Source organism: Myiozetetes cayanensis, unplaced genomic scaffold (genome assembly GCF_022539395.1).
Source record: "Myiozetetes cayanensis isolate MyiCay16 unplaced genomic scaffold, myiCay2020 scf6-25, whole genome shotgun sequence".
Taxonomy (NCBI): Eukaryota; Metazoa; Chordata; class Aves; order Passeriformes; family Tyrannidae; genus Myiozetetes; species Myiozetetes cayanensis.
In genome coordinates, this window is record NW_026087853.1 from 8,717,020 (window position 1) to 8,738,428 (window position 21,409).

Sequence of the window (21,409 nt, forward strand, 5' to 3'; positions counted from 1 at the left end):
CATGGGAAGTCCGCATTTCCTCACCTCTTTCTGTTCCCTGATTGAAAGGAGGGGAAGTTCCTTCTTTTTTTTTTTATTTTTTTCTGTTTGTTTGTTTGTTTTGTTTTACTTTGGGGCAAGAAAAGCTAGTTTGTATTGAACGTTTAAGGGCTGAAGGAGCTTCGAGTCAAACAACTCCCCTGAAAGAGCAGATTGGTACTTTACCATACTGGTACCATATTCTCTACCAGCAGGAAAATTACAAGGATGCTTTCCAGTAAGGAAGCACCCTCAGCTTTCAAAAATGCTGTCTGTTCTTCCAAAACCCCAAGCCTTTCTCCCTCCCCACCCCCTTCTTTTACAATATAGAAAGGCATGACTAATTCCTGCCCTCCTCATGCTGCAGCACTGGAAACCACCACAGTATTCTCCTGTATTAGTTCTGCTGTAGGGAACTTCTCATCACCCGTCCTGCACTAACACCCAGAGCACTGCTGGTACCTGCCTGTCAAACGTAACAAGGCAAAGACAGAGCAGTTTGCCCCAAACTGCCCTACAAAGTCTTGTCTGGGCTTCTGCATTTAGTGTTTAGTAGCACCAAGCATGTGAAGAGACAAAACACAACCTTCCTGAAAATCTCAAGGCACAGAATTTCCTGCCCTTTTGAGCACCTTCAATAGCAACATCAACGCACTGCTAAGCTTTGAGGGCAAGGGTTGCCTTTTTCTATATATTTTAAACACATTTCTTTCATTGTAGGACAAAGATGAAAATCCTGTCAACTTGCACAGCCAAGTGCTCTTTGCAGGCAGCAGAGGAAGCAGTTTATTCTTCAGGTCCTCCTTATATTAGGGATGACACTGTCAACTACACTCCACCCATATCCTATGTGCAAGGCTCCCATTCTACCCCTTCAAAACCAGCCATCACTCCAGTCCCACTGCTTCCCAAATGCGAGAACAGCTGCCTGGAAAGTGGCCAGGGAAAGGAATGTGCCACACCACCAGGAAAGGAGGAGCAGCCATCTCTCCAGGGCCACTGGTGGGAATGACAACAGGCAGCTCCAGCCAGCAGCAGTGTACTAAAGGCTGCTGAAGCTTCCAAAGAGCCCAGGACTCTGATCCCTGACTCCAGTGACACCTCTGCACAGAGGATGCAACACAGGAACGGGCAAACCCTGGCTGCATCTCCTGACCAAAATCTGAAAGGTAAGGAGGGTCAATTACACATCAGAACCACACTTTACGTCAATAACATTTTACTACACATTTTATTACATCAATGGCTTGAAAAATTTTTATTTGATGTCAGCAAACATTGGAAATCATAGAAAAATGAATTATGTAGAATTTCACAAAGGAATTTACCCCACTATAATTCCTCATACAGTAAAATAATCCAAAACCAAATGTTACTTTTCAGTGGCTAAGCAATTTTATAATGCTATGAACATTCATCACAGTAAGTGTGCTGAATAATAGAAAACAGGCAAAAAAGACATTTAAAATATTACTTACAACAGCATTATTACAACATACTTTCTTTAAAATCCCAACGAGTATTTCATCACTTCAAAAGCTATACAGCATTTCCATTATATTTGCAAACTTAACCTTATACATCTTTTAAAATCTTGAAAAAACTTCTTTTAAGCAATCTATAAGCAGTTAACAAAATTGATAAAATCTACATAATGGAATACTATACACTCCAGTATAAATCTTATTTTAGGAGAATATGAATGTAAACACTCATTATTATACAACATGCATAGACTATACTGACCTTCCATCTTCTGAACTGTAACTTTCACTGCAATTGTGCTTTACTATCAACAGGAAAAGCTGCATTAATCCAGGGAGTGGCAGAAAGTATTTGCTTTAGGGGCATTGCACAAGATCACTAGATTTTTACTTGTTGAAGACAAGCTGGAGCTAATAAAATCATTTTTCTCTTTTTTTTTTTTCAGAGAGTAAGTATCAGACCACTCATCGTTGAATGGGCTGTGCACAACTTTATACCAATTGGAAAACCACGCATTATCAAAAGAAATCTCCTACGGTATTTTTGCGTTTCGTTGACTTGGAGATTTTTGTTCACAAATCCAGTGATCGAGTTAGTGTAATGCACTGTTTGGCTCATATTTGGTGTGCAAGAATACCAACAGCATATTAGCGATTTCAGAGAATAAAAACTGAAATTTAAAGTGACAATGAGCATATTTTAATACATAATGTTTCTGATGTATTTGTACAGGAAAGAAAAATGTTTGTCAGGACATTGCTTTAAGAGAGTAAGAGTTTCACTCTTACTTTTAACTATTAAAAAAGTGTTCTAGTGGATATTCATGGGGTCTTCTTGGTTGCAAACTTGTAAAAATATATTAAGAAATCATTATCCCCATTGGTATTAAATATTTCGAGACACAACCATTGTGGTTGCATTACCAGTTATGGCTACTATGGTCTTAAGCATCTGATTGTACATTGTTGCTATACTGTTAAGCACAACTGAGGCGTGGTTTTTTTTTTTTCCCTTGGTTATAAGATTATATTACAAAAATTGATCACTGTTTCAAACCAGTTAAACACGAATATTCAAGTAACAAGGTTGTTTTAATGGATAAGTGAAAAAAAGAAGTTACCTAGCACTTTACACAACTACATAAAAATTAAATAGAACAAATGAAATTTGTTTATGCGTATGCAATACACTTTTATATCTTTAAGATTTCTAAAACTAAAACTTAAACTATCATTTTCTTTAACGATACCATATTTTGCACAATAACTTATACTTAGGAGAAATAATTTCCCGTTTTCCACAAAATATATATAATTATGACATTCACATTGATAGTTTAAGAAACAAAATTTAAGTGAATATTCTATCTTATGCAGTTATCTTTGTGGACCCTTCTAGTCAGAATGCAACCAGTTGATGTTTCTAATGCTTGACCCATTTAAAAAAAGAAAAAGAGGGTCTTCACCTAAACAAGATCAAACCATTTCAAAAGCTAAAATGATTTCATCGCATTTAAAAACATAGTTCAAGAGAACGTAAAAAACTAAACGTTTAAAATACAGTGCTATTATATTGCATGTATCAACTACAATAAGATAGCAGTCAACTGAAAAGTAATTAAACAACTTTTTTCTTCCTAATAGCACGAATTATACATGTTTCCCCCTACCCCTTGGGGATGAAGCCAAAACACAACTTTTCTGATCATAAGATGGACAGATTTGAGGGCAAGAACCAATGGAAAGTCCTCACAGGTAACTAACTCTCCAGCAGAAGCCTCTCCTGACGAGTCCTCCCAGCTGGGATGCAGGTTCCCACAACATTCCCACACTGGCGAGGACCTGTCTCCGTGCATTGGTACCAGCAGGAGGTTTAATACTAGAGTGTTTCTAACGAGCAGCATTGCTTTACACAACTGTCAACTGGATTCACAGTGCTATTTGCCCGGTCTTTAATCCTAATTCACACACTGGCTAACTACTAGCATCCTTTCCCACAGGAGACTCCCAACTCCAACTGGCACAGGTCTGAAGGAACATCTGAACCATGATCAGAGCTGCCAGTTCACAGCGACAGCTGTAGAGACACAAACATCAATACAAAGGATAGGGAATAGCTCCCTTCCATCCTCCCATCACCTCGTAGGATCTCTCTGGAGCTACTAGAATGGACCTGCTCAGAAACAGCTGCCAAGTTTCTGAAACAGGCCCTTTTTGGGCTCCAGCTTGCCCTAGGAAATCCCTACCTGCTCTGTGCCTGTGTGTCGTTGCTCAGTGTCTGATGCTGAATTACTGTCCTCACACGAGGCCCAAGGGGAAGGGTTTTCCTTGGGCTGTGTCCACACTGCAGGAGGTGCACAGAGCTGGCTCTATTACCCAGCTAATCAGCCTGCCTCGCTCAGGTACAGAGAGCAGAGCCACTACAGCACACAACATGGCACAGCCCAGCAGCTACATCAGCACCAAGGACGGGGCTCAACTATGAGCTGCAGCACCTCAGCTGCAGGCCAGGCCACCAACTAGCTCATTTCAGGTTGTGTTAAGAAAGGCCAGTGCTGTCCATCACTGTGTGCCATCTTGACTTAAACCCTCTGCAGAGGAAGAGGGGCAAAGAAGGTCCTTTTTTCCACCTGCAAAGACACCTGGTGGTTTCTTTCACCATCATTAAATTAACCATTTTTAAATGCTTTGTGACTAGTGTTATTTTGCAGCTTTCCACTGGACAAGAAGTAATAATGCTGCTTCTAGCTTCTCTGAACACTGTCTGCTCGGCAGTCAGCAACTACCTTGTTCAAGGTGCAAAGTCCTCACAAAGGACTTCCAAGAACAGCTCCAGTTCAGGCCAGGTAGATAGGCCACAGCACAGGTCATCCGAGCAGAGGGCTGGGATTTGAAAGCTGCATGCACCAAGTATTTGGAAAAGCACCTCTTAGATTTTAAATTGCATATTTTGGTTCAGAACATGAAAGCGATATGTGCTTCAGAAGGGTTAAAATGGCCAATGAAAATTAACCTGGTTCTTCTCCATTAAACTTCCAAGTGACCAAAAACTCCTGAAGGTTGAATTTTGTGCTCCAACCCTCGTCCAGACTTCCAGTGGGAGAAGCAGTTTGATGTCTTTGGCAAACAGCGCTCTGAAGAGAAATGAGACACTGGGACAGAAAGTGACCTATGGTAGCCAAATGTAAAAAGGCACATATTCCCCAAAGGAGAGGCACCAGAGAAAGTTTGTTTTGACTTAATCCCACAGAGGATCAGGAAAAAGAAAGTTGTGTAGCACTCATTTAACAAGTTACAATGCAAATGCTGAATGCCAGGGGTTAAATAGCGTATCAAACAGTTTCAGGTTACGTATTCCCTTTTGCACTAAATAAAAGCCATTAAAATATACAGGAATAAAATGCTCAATTAGGGAGCTTTCTATGAAGCAAGAACACACAAATACAGTGGAAGGAATTGCACAAACCAGAAGTGTAATGAGTTACATCTACAACCTTGGACTGACCAAACCTTAGAAATCACTTTTCCTATCACTCTGCATTATTCAAGATTGCTTGTTAACATGTCCTGTCACGGCAGAGCAAACCTGACACTGCTGGCATGTGCACAGGGCCTCTCCTTTATAGAAAGCTCACTAATAATAGTGTCATCGTAAGAATACACAGGAAGCGGAGACCACAAGGCCATGCAGCAATACATACTTATACCCTATGGACCAAGTATTACAAGAACTCCTAATGTGTAGAGTTACTGTGGGGCTGCTAAGGAGCTCCTTGTTTTGCAGGTTGGTCAAAAATTTATAGACAGGTGTTACTGGTTCTAGAAGTCCCCATGCTTAAGCATGATGCTGATGAAATGGAGAGCTGAGCTACCTGGGTGCTTTTGAAAGAAAGTGGAGGCAGTATGGAGGAATGAGGGGAGATTAAGGCAGATGTAGCACAGGACTGGAAGCGTTTGCCTTTTTTTTTTTTGGTAATAGCTGCTTGTCCACAGATATGATGCAGATGGCTGTCTGAGGTTTGCTAATACCTGATATCCTGGATAACACAGTAGTCAACACAAATTGTTCTAGGCTACAGCACCTTCTCACGAAGCAGATGCATATCTGACATCAAGAACAGAAGTAGCCTGGAAGGAAGGGGAAAGGGGGGAGAAAAAGGAGATGTTTAGTTTAAAATGAATACACACAGGCTTTATTGCATCTCCAAACTTCACCCCAGATCCACGGTATTAAAAGCAACTAAACAGACAACCCTGGCACACAGGAAGAATCGCAGCAGCTTTCCATGTTTTGAGGCACACTGGGATTTGGTGTTGCGAATGTAAACATACAGAAATTAAGACTAGAGTTGAGGCTGCTTTAAAATCAGCAGTCTTACCTCCCTCCTTCAAAAACTGGGGAACTGTGGCCACTTGCTGTGGAAAAGCCCACAGCCCTCAGAGGGCTGATGAAGCTTTCACTAGGCTGGTGGCCAGACACCTAAGGCATGCCAGGGGAGAAAGCACCTGAGGGACTTCAGTGTTAGGCCAGCAAAGCCTTCTCCTGGCTGCTGCAGAGTCCCCCTGACTTGACCAGACACCACCTGTGTAAGTTCCCTCAGGAGCAGGAATCAGCCACACAGTACTGTGCAGCTCAGGAAACCTGCTCCTAGCCCACAGATCACTTAACGGGATAATCCTGTAAGTGGCCACAGTGGCCACTAGATACCCACTGTGGGACAGCTTTGTGTCCCTTCCATATGTGTTTTTATAAAGAACTGCAGGCTTGGTAGTTAAAATCCCCTCCATGCTGCCAGCCATGACATATCAGTTCTCCTACTGTCCACAACAGGCCTCATCAAGACCCAGAAGCCACACAGGGCTAGGCATATGCAGTCTGTCACAGCTGGCAGCTCACTGCCACCCTGCCTGGCTCCTGTCTGTCAGCCTGCTGGCTCCTGTCTGTCAGCCTGCTGCAGGCAGGCTCTGCCCTCATCCCCACAGTATTGAAGGGCACTGACCCACCTGACTCTCACAACAGCTGCCCTTTTTTCAGGCTTTGCAACCATTTCCACCAGATTGTAGTTTTGGTCCGGTTCCCATCACTCAGCATTTGTTCTGCTCCAGAATGGGCACTTTCCATCACTAGTTTCAGAGATCACAACTGCTGCTCTAGCAGTAATTTTACCAGACCTTTCTGTCATGCCTCCACTCTCCCTGCTCCTCCTCTGCTAACTTGTTCAGGATCCTCATTGCTCCAGTACCCCCACTTGGCCACATCAGCCCACTCCAGTTCCTGCTGCAGCCATTTTTTCCTATGTCAGGCAAGATTTCACTGGTTTGACCTCAACTTTCAGGAATAAGGGTGTATTTGAAGCTAGGGAGAATCTCAGAGGGCTCAGACAAGAAAAGCTCTGCACTGCCAACAGATACAACTCTGTTGGTCACAGGAAAATGCAGTGACATGAGCCACCTATCTTTCAAATTGGTGGCTACATACTAGTACCATTGCTTCTTTGCTCTACCTCTCAATTCTGGAAGAACGGAACAATTTCACTCACATCCTCCTGAGAAGGCAAGTTTTCTGAGTTTGGTTTTATTTATCTGTCATACCTTTGGATCTAGTTCCCAAACATAAGCATCTTTTGAATTACATGTTATTAGGATTTGTGAACCAGTGGAGTTCTGCTTTTTGAATGTCTGAAGGACAAGGTATGGGTGACCCAACCTTAATCAGATCAACAAAGATATATAGTACACTGAGAAGTCTTTAGTCCAAAATTTGCCCTATGCTGCTGACTGTGCTTGCATTTAGAAGACACAGCTTTTGCACCAAGCTGTCTTACAAATCAGGCCAAAGGAAGTCCTTGACATTTTTAACATGCAAACCTCTACTGGGGTTTTCCTTTGTAAGATTAATACTACATTTTTGTAACTCACTTTCATATTTAAACATTCTACAGTCCCTTTGTTAACTTTAAACATACACAGCCTCTGGAGAAGTGTTAACTCCGTGAAGCTCCATCACAGAGTGGCTGTTTCTAGAATGTCTGTCTGCACAGAAACTGCTGTGAAAATCAAGGAAACTTGGCCTTTAGGTAATTCCAGAGTGAACAGTTTCACACACTTGTCTTGTTTATAGTTTCCTTCCCTTCCCTCGAGTGAAGCCACTCAATCATCAAAAATGAAAGAGCAAGTTTTGGCTCAGAAGACTGTAGGGTCCCACAAAGCCAAACCTAGAACAGTTGGGAGAACTGAGTGCAGGGAGAACATCCAAGTGAGATAAAGATATATGGGGCTTCGGCATCAAGAGGCATTAAAACATCCTTGTTCTGATGAGATACAGATACTGTCAGAGGGCTGCAAAACCAACTGTTCTCTTTCCACTTTCATACATGCCTGGAATTCCCAATTCTCGAAATCAGTACTGGAATGTGTTTATCCAGGGGAAGTGAAATATGCTCAGATTGAAGATTGTAAAAAATGGCTTTTGCAAAGACTGTGTGTATATATATATATGCACACACACATCTATCTGAACTGAGCTCAGATTGGGAATTTTATGTTACTTTTAAACTGGATTTACCTCATCTTCCTCTTCGGACATCTTAGTGGAATTATCAGGGGATTTTACAGGCTTCTGGCTATTGGTTCCATTTGTCTCCTCTTTGCCGTGCTCTGCCTCCCACTCCTGTAGGACTTCATCTATGTTGAAACGACGTCGATAATTTACAAAAAAGTTTTTCACTTGCACCACAGATTTGTTTCCAATCACATCAGAGATTGCCTGAAAGTCTCGGCCGTATTTTCTGATTGCTAAAAGCGACAAAAAGAAAAACAAAAGCAGTGTGTTATTTCCACTAAGACCACAAATCAGGTTCAAGTCACAGCAAGGATCCAAAGCTGAACCTCTCTCAAGGTTTCAAGTCTTTTTCAGATTAATCCAGAAAAGGGCAAGAGACACAGCTAAGACCAGCCCTGGAGAAGAGAAGAAAATAAAGGTGTAGTAAAAGATGGGCAGGGTCAAATCTACAAGACCTGTGTAAATCTGCCTGTACTACTTGAAAAGTTACACAAAAAACCAGCATAGCAGTGATTCCAGCAGTTTCATTTTCTGAAAGCTCAGACAAGCAGACGTTATTTGCAAATATTCACATGATGAAATTTATACTGCCCAGGGAGGGAAGGGGGAATATTTTTCCCTTGTTCAAATACATTCTTGGTGCATTAGTACACAGCAATGTCAAAATCCTTCATTAGCCACTGAAGAGAAACTCAGCCCTGAAATGCAGCAAAGTTTTGACTATCAACAAATGAAGTACAAATAAACTTGTAGTGCCATACCTTGCACAGCAAGAAGCTGCTCATCTGTGGTCCAACGTGCATTAAATTTCTGGACGACCTAGACAGCAAAAAAAAAAAAAAGATTAGGTAACTTCACTTATGTACCTTCACTTGTATCTGAGCTCTTAAAAACCCCTCAAAAGTGCAAAAAAGAATTGTTGGTCAAAGTACATCATTCCTTTAGTAGTAATGACATTTTCAGCATAAAGAACTGCATATGGCATCCATTCAGTTAACTGTGACATACAGCGTGCCTGTAAGTCATGGTAACAAAAGAAGATAGGGAAGGATCTGAGCAGATAACTAAGAGCCACACTCTTTCAAAGCACCTACTTGTTTTTATCACAGACACCTTCTGTAATCTTGGCCAAATTACTTCCAGCATGAGGCACCAGCATTGGAAGGAAAAAAGCAAAAGCCCCAAGTGCCAAGAGAAAGGTGGGCCATTAATATCCTCTCCCACATTTCTCAGCATTTAGAGCAAAGTAAATGCCTCTCTCACAAAGGCATGTAGATATAGCACTGACAAAACATGATCTATCTGGGATACCTGTACTTTCACAAATTTCAACCTAAACACCGCTCTTACTTTCTTCTCATCTCCCATTTGCATTACACATCAGTGAATATGGTAAAGGACCTGAGTCACACCGACAACCAATAGGACATTGGTCCTAGTTTACTGGAAACCAATAGCTGTGGCATGAAAACAGATTAACATTTATTTTCACAATAAACAAGGGTCAGAAAATGATCTTACCTCTGGAAGTCTGTATTGTTCTATACCACCTTCAAGTTTTTCTTTGAGCGCGCTGTTTGTCTGTTTGATATTCTGAATCTGAAAAGAAAGTTTCATTCCTTTAAAAAGGATTAAAACATATCTTTGGACAAGCCTTTTTGCTAGCAGCCTCAGCAGGAACCCCACAAGCTCAGCCTTCCAGCCTTTCTCACAGCTTCCCTTTTCCAAAAGGAAGTGTGTGGAATGCAGGAGCAGCTGGTGAATCAGGAGATCCCATTTAATTTATTCTCTGCTGTCTGCAAGTTATTTGGAGCAAGAACTGCCCCAACTTTGAGGTCTGTATAAAGACCAGCATGAGAAAAAAGACCCCCTTTGCAGAAAGTAATGAATCAAAGACTGCTAGAGAGCTTCACTTCTCCCAGAGTGCCAAAAAAAGGCTTCAGGCCAAAATACCAATTCTATAAAGTTTAATAAAGAGCTCGAGACAGATCTCTGCTTCAGAAAGAGCGAAAATACTCAGATCTAGGCAACAGACTCATGTAGTAAACCTGTCTTTAATCACAGATATTTGAAAAACATTTGTTTAAAAGGCAGATCCATGAGGGAAGCAAAAGGTACACAGGAAAGTTTGTATGATGCCTGTCTAAGAAAGACTAAACCAAAAATATCTGTCTCTTCTAAAAGTATCATATGAAAAAGCAAAAGGAAACTAGCTGCTGCAGATGGAAATAGGATACTGCTGAAACCAATGTCACCTGAGCAAAGTTCACAATTAAAACAGAGGAACTCTCAACTGCAAGAAACAGCAAGTGCCAACAAGTATTCCTTTAAGTCCCTGCTGTGAACTTTTCCTTGCTTTTAGGTATAAAGTAGGCTTGTCCAAAGAACTACAACATGAGATGTAAGACCCAGGGCTGCATTAGTTCAGAGCACAGAACTAGAAGCTTGTCAGCTAAGCCACATAACAATGCACATCATCACTGCCCAAGCTACAAATTCCTGCCAGCTTCCCAGACTGAAACAGGCATTACCACCAAAACCAGCCCATCCATATCCCATCCATACCTGTCGTTTGATTGAGACTAATTCCATGTCCAGTTGTCTGAGTACAGTGGTAGCAGCTGTCGCGTTGGCAGAAACAGCCTCCACATCTTCCTGGGAAAGGAACATTCCTTTGGGAGGTTTCCTCTTCGCTCTGTTTTTGGCCTGCGTACTGTGCTTCTCCTTCTTCACCTGAGGGACAGTTTCAGCAGGTGGCACCTGGCAAACAGCAGTCACTTTACAAAACTAGATCATCTTTAAAGGTCGCTTCCAGCTCAAACCATCCTGTGATTCTACAACTTTCAGCCATCAAAGACTGGAGAACAAGAAAGCTACTTTGCAGACAGGAAGACATTTTTTGCTTTAAGTGGCGTGTCATACAAACGCTGTCTTGTACAAATGTCTCCTTTCTTCCAGGCAGCTTTCAGTACTTACAGAGATACTGGTTGTTTTCTCTGCCCATTCTCATTTTGGGAGACAGATGCCTAATTTTGCAGCAGTTAAATGTTCTGCTTATTTTGAAACCTCCAAAAGCTCTCTTTTTGCTTTCATCACCAGGCCTGAACACCAGGCCTGAACACCAGAATGAAACAAAGTGGAGTTTGCAGATGGGGGAAGAACACAACTAGAACAGTTTACTGAGACTTGTGTTTTATTACAAGTCAGACAGGAGAAGGAATAAACCAAATTTATTTAAAGGCGAAGGACAAAGGAGTGAGATGACTACAGAGTAATTCTTAGATTGTTACACCATTCCTTGGAAACCAAGTTTTCTTGCATAGCACTTGTGTATCAACTGTTCCATTAAACTGATGTAGTTTTGCCTAAAATAAAATTTAAGTCTCTTTTGAAAAAACAAGTATTTCACAGACCACTTATTATTTTTATTTACCTTACATTTAAAGCAAAGAATTTAGCACACACCTCTAACAGGCAGATTAGCCAGGACACTACACTACAGATCCTTCAAAAGCACATCTGATTCTAAAAACCAAAACCATTTCTTCCAGAAGTTATGTTCAACAAGCAACTCATAACTAAGATTTACTACCCAGTTACTGGAGCCTGGCCAAGAACACAGAACAGAAGAAGGATGGCAGAGAAAGAAAAAGCAGAGGGGAGGCTGAATCCTCTACTTGATCACTGCCAGCTTTAAACACATTGGTTTCATTTAGAGCTATTGTTTCCCTCCTGATTTGCAGCTACATGCAGTTTCTACAGAGTTTGTGACATTAGCTCATTAGTGAGCATTAAATGCTCGCATTTGAAACCACACAAGGCCGAGGACAAACCCCATGTAAGCATGAGGTTCTGACTCCCAAAGACCAGAGGACTCCAGCATAGCTGTCAGCAGACAAAAGCTTGCATTTTCATTGGCACAGTGGCCAGAGCCACATAACAGCAGTCATGTGGACAATTGCCTGTTCTCCACCTTTTTCTTCCACTGATTAGTGCAAAGTATTCCATGAGATCCAATGCCTAAGGCAAGCCCAGAAGCAAGAGGTAACTATTGCCATGGCAGGATGGATACCCCTATTTCTTTTTGCAGAAGGGAGTGGTGAGCAGGGGAAAGCAAACTGGTTTAGCTGTGAGCAAGTGAGGTAAGCTCTGCACCCTGCTTCAGAAGCAAGCACTTTGATAACTCAGTCAGGTAAATTATTTAGCATGGATAGGCATTTCAGATCTACTCCTATTTCATTTGCGTACACAACTTCACAGGACCACACAGCAATACCTCACTACAGGTTCAGGCTGTAAGTTGACCAACATGCAATTCCCTCAGTGCAAACACCCTAGAAGCCTCAACTTTAAGGAAAAATGAAAGCATTTTTAAATTACTGTTTTACACACTTCAAAAAATGCAAAGCTCTTTTGTGTTGAGGATAAGAAGCCAGACCTCCCGCAGAACAGTTTTTGATGGCTCCAAATGCCTTTAGGCCCCAGCAAAAATCTGACCATCTACTCTGTCTTGGAAACTCTTGCTTTCCTGGCCACACACATAAATTCATGAAAACCAGAGAGAATTAAAATGCAGGGATTTAACAGTGCTCCTCTTTTTATTTAGGTATTGCCACTGCTATCCAGTGCACTTAAGTCTTACAAACCCCTTAATACAAAGTTCCCTTCCTGAGATTTCACTCTGTAAGAAGAAAAGGCCAAGCTATCTCAAGCCATGTAAAAGCAGAGGATGAAATGGGAGGCATTTCCCAGAACAGGGAAGATACAGAGAAAGCAGCTCTAGGTCATGACCTCAGTATTACAGAGTCACTATCTGAGGAAAACCAAACAGTTTAACTTACACTGAAAGTAAAAAGGGAAGATTCCCCTTCCAGTGATCCCCAAAAGAGGAAACAGATGAGAGATTTCAGATACTCTGAGAAATCCCAGTATTACTGGGCAAGTCAGATAGTAACCAACATGTCTCAGAGCCCAAAAAAACATCTCTGAGCGGTTGGGACAGGGAGGTTCTTTACGGTAAGAGCGCTGAGCTGCTGACACGTCAGCAGCCCTGCACATCTGGCAACATCATTAAAAGAAACACAATGATCAAGAATGACTTTATTGTCCCCTCCTGGATACCTGCTCTCTCTCTCTCAAGGCATTTCCATCAGCCCCAGGTGCAGGGACTGTAAAATCAGAATCATAAAATCATTAAAGTTGGAAAAGACCTCCAGGATCTTCAAGTCCAACGTTTGACCAAACACTACCATGCCAACTAAACCATAACACTACAAGCCACATCCAGTGTTTCTCAAACACCTCCAGGGCTGGTGACTCCACTACCACCCTGGGCAACCCATTTCAACACTTAACAACCCTTTCAGTGAAAGCATTCTTCCTGATGTCCAGCCTGAACCTCCCCTGGCACAGCTTGAGGCTATGTATGTCCTCTTGTCCTGTCATTAGTTGCCTGGGAGAAGAGGCCAACCCCCATCTTGCTAAAACCTCCTTTCAGGTAGCTGTAAAGTGTGATAAGGTCTTCCCAAGAGCCTCCCATTCTCCAGGCTAAACAACCCCAGCTAACCTCTGAACAGGCTATGAAGGCTGTCAGCTTCATTTTGCCCCCCAGTACAATCCCTGTCCAGAAGAGCCCCCACAAGGCTGCCCAACACTGCGCACACAGCCAGACTGCACATGCTGCACGAGTTTCAGATCAGCAGGAGTGCCATAGCCTGCATCAGTGCCACAGGGAGGGTGCACAGCCTCCTCCCACACAAGACTTTCTACAAAAATGCCTTAATGGTAACTATTAGACATCTGATCTGGTTGTGGCCTTACAACAGAAAGTTGGCAAAGAACTACCTTTCCCTCTTCCACAGCAAATTCAGAGCATGTCAGCATCGGCAGGGAAGGAAGCAATAACAGAGGGGATGGAAGGGAGCTCTTTTACAGATGCAGGCTTTCAAAGAGCTTACAAAGAAACCTAAACTTGAAAATTTATTAAAATAATGAGAAATAAGACAATACTATTATTTACAAGACACTGGAGAGCTGCAGTATGTAGCTGCAACTTAGCCAAGTGAGAACCCTTCCTGTTAGGCTGTTGCTGAAGCTTCTGAGAACTCAAGTTTCTTGTAAGGATGAAGACAAATGGCTTCACATCCACTCTGCTCCTAAAAAGACATCAAGGGTGCTGGTTCTTTCAGTGGAAGCAACAGTTAGGCTTTTCTAGAAAGTCTAGAGAGCACCCTGGCATGGGCGAAGAACAGATGGGAACGTTGCGATTTTTCAGTTATTTCCATTAAAAATAATTTTTTGGAGAAATTAATCTCACTGACAGTGGCTGACAAAACAGGTGCTCTAGGACTTTGTTTTTGCCTCAGTTAGATCATGTTTTTAAATATTTATAGTGGATTTTCCCTACATATAACCTTTAAAGGAATTTAAAAAACTGAAATAGAATGTCTGTGGGAGAGAAATTAGGCTACAAGAAATCAGGAAAGGAAACTGCTTCAAGGAGAGAAGGTTTTAGGGTAAGCATCTCTGTCACTCAAATACAACCCACACTGCTGCTGAAAGGCAAGGTGCTTTTATTTAGTAGCAGATGACCTGCAGGTTATACACATGAAGTATACGCCTTCTTGTTAGGCATCACAGACTATATTTTCCAAACTGTTGTATCTGTGTAGCTATTTTTATCCAGAAGTCTATTCCCACTTAAAATGAAGTAGTTGAAGTGAGATGCAAGTACTACATTTTAAGTAGACAAAATTTTCTGCACATAAGGCCCCTCTGCCACACAAAATGAACTGGCCACAAAAACTTTCTCCTTTCCTTTTCACCAATGGAGTTGCAATCCTGGTGCCACTGAAATCCTCACAACTGCTGCTGGGAATTTCAGTACATCACCAATTTACCTCAGAATCTAAGGTGTAGATAAACATGCTCTTGATGATCTACCTAGAGCAAAAGGATGTATTTCCCCTCCCAAGCCATCTTAATGGGGAGATGTGCTTCCACTCCATCTCCATGCAGTTAGGTTGATTTAAACCATCACTGAAGGTGGTTAAAGCTAACACACCCAAAGAGAGAATCAAAGAGATGAGAAACAATCACAGACTACATTATCATGGGACAGTAAAGTCTGAAATTTTCCCAGTTCCATCCATAATAACTTATCTATACTTGTCTTGATCTAAGAATAATTCTGAAGACAATTCTTTTCTTGTATGACAACTATACAAAGCACAAAAAGAAAATTACATACTGTCAGCTTCTACATGAAGTATCTAGTAAGTAAACACTTTCATTTGTACAGAAATAAGAAAAAGAATTATACCTCCTTTTTGCTTTCCTTGTTTTGTTCAACTTCAATGTCAATAGGGTTATTTCCATTTGCTTCCTCCATTTCATCCTCACTGGAAGACAAAAGCAAACAGTACTGTATTAGTTTGTGAGACTTTTTTTCTATAAATAGCATGCTAAAACAAATGCATGGATGCAATATCAAGTCCAACAGCTTTCCTTAGTTTTATTCCCAGGATGTGTGTTTTTTTAGGGGGTTGCAGGTTTCTTTGGTTTAAGTCAGTAAATTCTTAATTGTGAAGATAGTACATACAGGAAGACTTCTCAGCAGTGTACTTGGGCAAAGTAAGTCTGCACAGGGACATGAAATTAATTCCACAAGTTATCTTTTAAAGAACAAGGGACACCAAGCATTTTAACTTTAGCTAAACTGACAGAAAGACTGAGAAATACAGCAAGTAGCTAAAACCTGCATTTCATAGAACTCCTTAACTTTTAGCAAAACAGACATGCACAAGATGAGCTCTGTCATGAACAAACACAAAAAATGTTTGGTTGTTTTGGGTTTTTTTTCAGTGACAGCTTTACATTTTATTTTCCCTTGGAAAAGAAAAAGACTACCAGTTACAGAATAATAATAGGCATGAAATTGGGGTCATATTGAAAGTGACCTTGGCACACCTGTCCAGTTTAGCTTCACTGGAATTTTAATCAGACATTAAATCAAATGTATTTCCACCATTTAGAATTTTTGTACTGTACACAACTAAAGTTAATTGCACCATTTGAGATGATGCCCAGAAACAGAAGAAATAAGCTGATCTAATTCAAGCTGATTATATATATACATTTTTTTTTTTTAATCAAAAAAATAAACCTATTTTGTCAAGTCAAACTTTATAGCCTGGGCTGAGGAACCATTAGCTGGTGCAGGTATGTCACAGCTTCAGTGCAGGGCAGAGCTGTACTACAGTGCTGGGGCCAACAGGGTACAGCTCGTGGCCGGCTCCCTGTTGCAGCCACATCCCAAGGAGGAAGGGATTGCCAGGTGGCTTGGGCTGGCATCCATCTCCACAAGAGCAATCACTTGTTCAAGCCACTTCTGCTCTCCCAAGCTGCCTGGCTCACCAGCTGATACTCAGACTAAATGTCCTGTGAAATCACGATTCTAGGGAATAAACTCCCAAGCATCCCCTCCCAGAGCTGAATACACAAAGCCCCTTGCACACTACTAAGAACAGCTACTGAAAACCTGGTTCCAAATGCAGTGAGAGTTATTTTAGCAATAACCTGAGGAGTTGGGGAATTTCCTTGCCTAGTTACAAAAGAAATACAGAGGTATTTGAGTGAGATACCTCAGACTGCCTCTTCTCTTAACCCCATCTCTGAAAGAACTTCCTTATGTTTTCACCTAGGTTCAGATTTCAGCCTTTCCACAACAGTCAACTCCCACAGCCTTTGCTGTGCTGATAGTTTGATCCGTATTCTAACATGTTCTCTAGACATGAGCTAGATCAAAACCCACCCACTCATTTCTGCAGTTTTAGACACTGATCACTATAACCGAGGAGCACTTCAGAAGTTCTGCCAGCACCGAATGGCACAGCACAACCTGAAAATCCAGGTACCCTAAACTCACCCAGTGTGGATTTCACACCCCACATAGCTGCACTGACAAATCCTTTGGGGGTGTAGGGTTTGACTATTTTATGTAACGGAGAGGAAGAATGGAAATCAAAAATCAAGCTGATGGCCTGGTGCTCAGCTTGCTGCAGATGTAAACCAAATTATGCATTTCCAATCCAGCTGCCTTCCTCAAAGGTTACAAAACTGCAGCACATGGCAGCCCATACAGTTCTTTCCCGATCACCAGATGGTCTGAGGTGCTGCTTTTCCTACCAAACAGGCATAAGTACCTGAGAGGTAGATTTCCGAATTGCAGTAATTTCATTTATGAGCACAGAACAAAAATAGAGGAGGTAGTATTAAAAGACCCTAAGCTACATAGTATGAGACAAACACGTACTCCTTATAAAAGATTCCATGCCCCCATAAATTAGTAGGAAAACTAAAACCAAACCAAAATAAATAAATAAAAAAATAATAAAATCCATCAGGATGGGGAGAAGAAAAATAGACAGCCTTTGCAAAGAAAAGAAAGGAGCAGAGTGGAAGAAGAGACTCAAGTCAAAGGAAGCCAACCAAATACTGGACAAATTGGCTGGCAGTATTCTCCCTGGCCCTGCCCTTTAAGCAAGTATTGTTGACCTAATGGAGAGATGGGAGAGGTTGAGTGAGTCATTGGTGTAGAACAGCTCAACCCTAGAAACACATTTCTTCCCCCTTCCCAACAGAGCTTGCTCATACACACTGGAGCCAGCAAAGTGCTCCTTGGGAAGTGCAACTCCTTCAAGAGAAAAACTTTTGTAGAATTTTCACCCAATTATATTAGAAGTCTTCCAAAGCCAGGTACGCCTCAAGTTTGGTCTGCAAAGACATTAACTGCATTTTAGAGCAGGTTGAGAAGGCACTTGCATCAAGCAGATGAAGTTGCTGCTGTTCAGAGGGGTTACTTTCCCCACAGACACCTGAGGCCTCTGCACTTCTGAGGCTCTGTCAGCTCCAGAACCAGGCAAAGTCACCAAGTGGCAGTTCCAACTGTACAGATATTTACAGCAATACACAAGGTCACTGGCTGCTTTACCTTCAAGGGTTTCCATGGTGGACTTACAGAAAAAGCAGAAGTCAACCTCATCTGCTAAACCTCAGTAGCTGGTGACTTCTGGAACACCACCAGCCTCACTCAAATCCTAATGCACCCAGCACTCTTTGGGACACCTCTGCCAGAGAGCTCATCCTGAGTTGCCCTCTGCTACCCTCTTCGCAGTCACTCAAAAACAGAGCCTTACCTTCACCTTTCTCAGGGAACAGCTTGGCTGACAGCCTTAAACACTTGTTACAGCTCTCTAAGAGACAGGGGAGGGTCTGTGTGCATACACACACGGGCGAGGGGTCCTGCACTGGACCCTGTTCCCCATATCAGGTGCACTTTCTCACTCTGCTGAGAATTACAGAGAGGAAATAAAGGCAGATTTCTAGCTCTTTCATTACTTCCTTTTACCTCCTGCTTATCAGCTTTTCTGGCTCTGCTGACAACAGTGCCAATCAGACTGTAAACAGTTCTAATTTCATTTTCTCCACCCTCAAGCAGTATCAGAGAAAAGGTTCTAGAATGATGGGACGGTAACCAGTGCATTAGAGGGCAATCCGGAACTGCACAGTGTTGAAAAAGGGAGCACACCTAATTGCCAAGAGATTGGCTTTAAGCAAAGCAAAACATGCATAGCAGAGAAGAGGGGTGGGGAAAGGTGTGGTACCAGGAAACATTTTAGGGAAAATCCTAGATCTAGTTTCTTACAAGCTAACAGGAATCTCTGGGATAGTCTAAAGAAACCAGTGTGTGGCAATACACAACCTTTCTGCTTGCAAACCTACCTTTCCTCACGTTCCCTTTTTTGTTTACGAGCATGACGGTCCATCACACTAGTTTTAGTCCTTGTCTTCTTCCAGGAGTAGTAAAATTTCACCAGGCTGGCTATTGATTTGTCAGGAAGCTGTAAATTAAACATTTATCCTTTTATATGTTTATATGTAAAGTATCCCCAGGAGTTCACATACCACTGGTCTGGTTTTGTCAAGGAACATCTGATCTCTCTACGTCGGATTGTCTCAAAGGCTCAAGCAAGGCAGTTCTGCAGCCTTTCCAAAAATGAGCTATGGGGGAGCGTCTCAGGTTAGTGCCTACTATTTAGGACATCAAAATCTCTGAAGAGCACCTGAGCAAGCCTCCACTCACCAGCCACGTAGCTGGTTCCCTTCAGAGTAGAGGAACATAGCAAGAGCATATCCAAAATGAGGCCTTGAAACTGAGATAACAGTTTTCAAAGGTGACACAGACACATGTAAACATTCAGCAGGAACTGCTGAATTGCAGGCGACATCCCAAGCACATCTTTGATGTTTGGTTAATCAGGTTTATTCACACCATTCACATGATGAAATCTATTCAAAGGTGTCAACAGAGGATGTTTTCAAAAGGTGAAACATTACTGTATGGTGAACTGACAGTACAGAAAAACACAAGTCTCAGAATTAATTTTTTTGGTCCTCTTATACTAATACCATTGCCCTGCAGCTATGAATGAAAGGTCTGCCTCCAAAAAGCATAAAACTACATTACAACTAATTCTCTGCTTCTGAAATACTCTGCATGGATGTTCTTACACAGGGCTTTTAAATGGTAAAAGTCCAGCCTTTCTTGCTGAATAAAACATGTTTTAGTTAAGTGTCTGATTCAGTCTGGAGGGCAGAACAAGTGGGGTCTGAAACAAAACTGTGAGCAAGAGGCAGATCCCTCTTATTCAGATACTGCAGTTTAGGTCTTCACTTGAGATAAGCCTGGTTCTCAAACTGCAGATTTGACTTTAGGTTCTAATAAGGGATCGCACCAGAACTACCACCCTGGCCCACAGCTGCACACAGGCAGAAATCCATCTGTGCTGGCAAAGCACAGGTGCTGTGTCCATGTTGTGTTGCCAACAGCCATGCAACAGGCTGGTATGCTGAAATTAAGAGTTCCACAGAACAAACTCAGGGACGAGGCTGTTCCTGACAAACATCCACTTGGCTACAAATCTGCGCTAAGAGTGCCAAAATATCAGAATCAGCTTCAGTAAATAACATAACTTGTTCTTTGTTCTCTGGCTTTGATGATTTCTCCCCTCAGTTCCTAACTGCATTGGTGCTAATGGGGCAGCATATATAAACCAACAACTAATGTGCTCCCAAGCCATTGATTCCTGTCCCCTGCTAAACACAAAGCTTCTTGCTATTTAATTTCTTTCATGCAGCATGGCTTTCCTGGGAGCAACAGTAAAAAAGTATCATTACCAAGGGAACACTGTATTAGCTTGGCATCCCTGTATTGGAATGCACTTCACTGAGGGACAGAGCCATGCTCTTGCACATAAACTGAATGGAGAATTTCTTGCTTTAGCATTTAAACCAAGCAACAGGATGGGCTTTATGTTCTCTTTTTTTCCTCAGGACATTCTCCTCCCGTTTATTTCTCCCTATATAAAAACAGAGGAATAAAGAAGCTTCACCCTTCAAAGAGTTCCACAACTCCAGACTGCCACAGTTGGTGCAAGCCCTATCACCTGAGCAAAGGGAGTGGGAGACTCTAGGACTCCAAGAATATTTGGAAATGGACATCAGTGAAGCAACATTCAAGGAGGACACGAGGAGAACAAGCCTCTTTCTGTTCCTCCCTTTTGAAAAGGGATCTGGCAGTTTTTCTTCATCCGTGGAAGGCAAGTCAGCTTTCACTTTTCAGCAGATCAGCAACACAGACCTTCACATGTGCTGTTAAAGAGGCTGAACAGACAGACTGCAACAGCCTATGCTCACTTCAAAGGGGCACAGCCAATGTAACTGCATCATGCTGGAATACTTGCAAGGCACTTTAATGAAGTAGAGCAAAGGACAAAGTCTGGTTCCCACCCAGGTAATGAACTTGAAGACACTCTCAAGATACAATTAATAAAAGTTTTTTTGCATCCCATGCTCTGCCTCTTTCAAAAGAAAATTGCACACTCCCCTAGCACCTCCCTTTCAGGCAGAAATCTACCCTTGAAGTTTTCAATCACAGTTTAAAACAGTATCAATACCAACCAAAATCGAAGGACTGAATGCTTGCAATGATGTATAAACCTCCACCACAGCGTCCGCTGACAGTCCCAAATCACATTTAGGACAGACTTCATAGTTAAATAAAATTAATTCCTAAAAAGCAGGCTGTAAGAAAGGAAATCAACTTTGCACAGAGATGATCTTTATTGCGTGTGTGCGTGTGGGCACGTGTGTACAGACCGAGCCTGAACTCCAGCTGAGACAAACACTACCATGGCACACAAGGGACTGAAAACTGTAATTTCCAACCAAAAAAATTGTACAGTCGAAGTCTATCCTGAACCAGTAAAGCACTTTAGGAAAACAC

The 21,409-nt window shown here is 42.0% G+C and overlaps 1 protein-coding gene across 2 annotated transcripts in view; it reads right to left on the minus strand.

Moving 5' to 3' along the window:
* Positions 1-1,230: 1,230 nt before the first annotated feature.
* Positions 1,231-21,409, minus strand: part of RCOR1 (REST corepressor 1) — an 85,139-nt gene continuing 64,960 nt past the window's right edge. For both annotated transcript variants that reach the window (XM_050335447.1, XM_050335446.1), the window contains 7 exons: positions 18,847-18,965; positions 15,386-15,464; positions 10,630-10,824; positions 9,586-9,663; positions 8,826-8,883; positions 8,068-8,297; positions 1,231-5,630 (listed from right to left, as the gene is read on the minus strand). In XM_050335447.1, the coding sequence (XP_050191404.1) occupies positions 5,589-5,630; positions 8,068-8,297; positions 8,826-8,883; positions 9,586-9,663; positions 10,630-10,824; positions 15,386-15,464; positions 18,847-18,965 (801 nt within the window). In that variant the 3' untranslated portion in view covers positions 1,231-5,588. The remainder of the gene's footprint in view (positions 5,631-8,067; positions 8,298-8,825; positions 8,884-9,585; positions 9,664-10,629; positions 10,825-15,385; positions 15,465-18,846; positions 18,966-21,409) is intronic.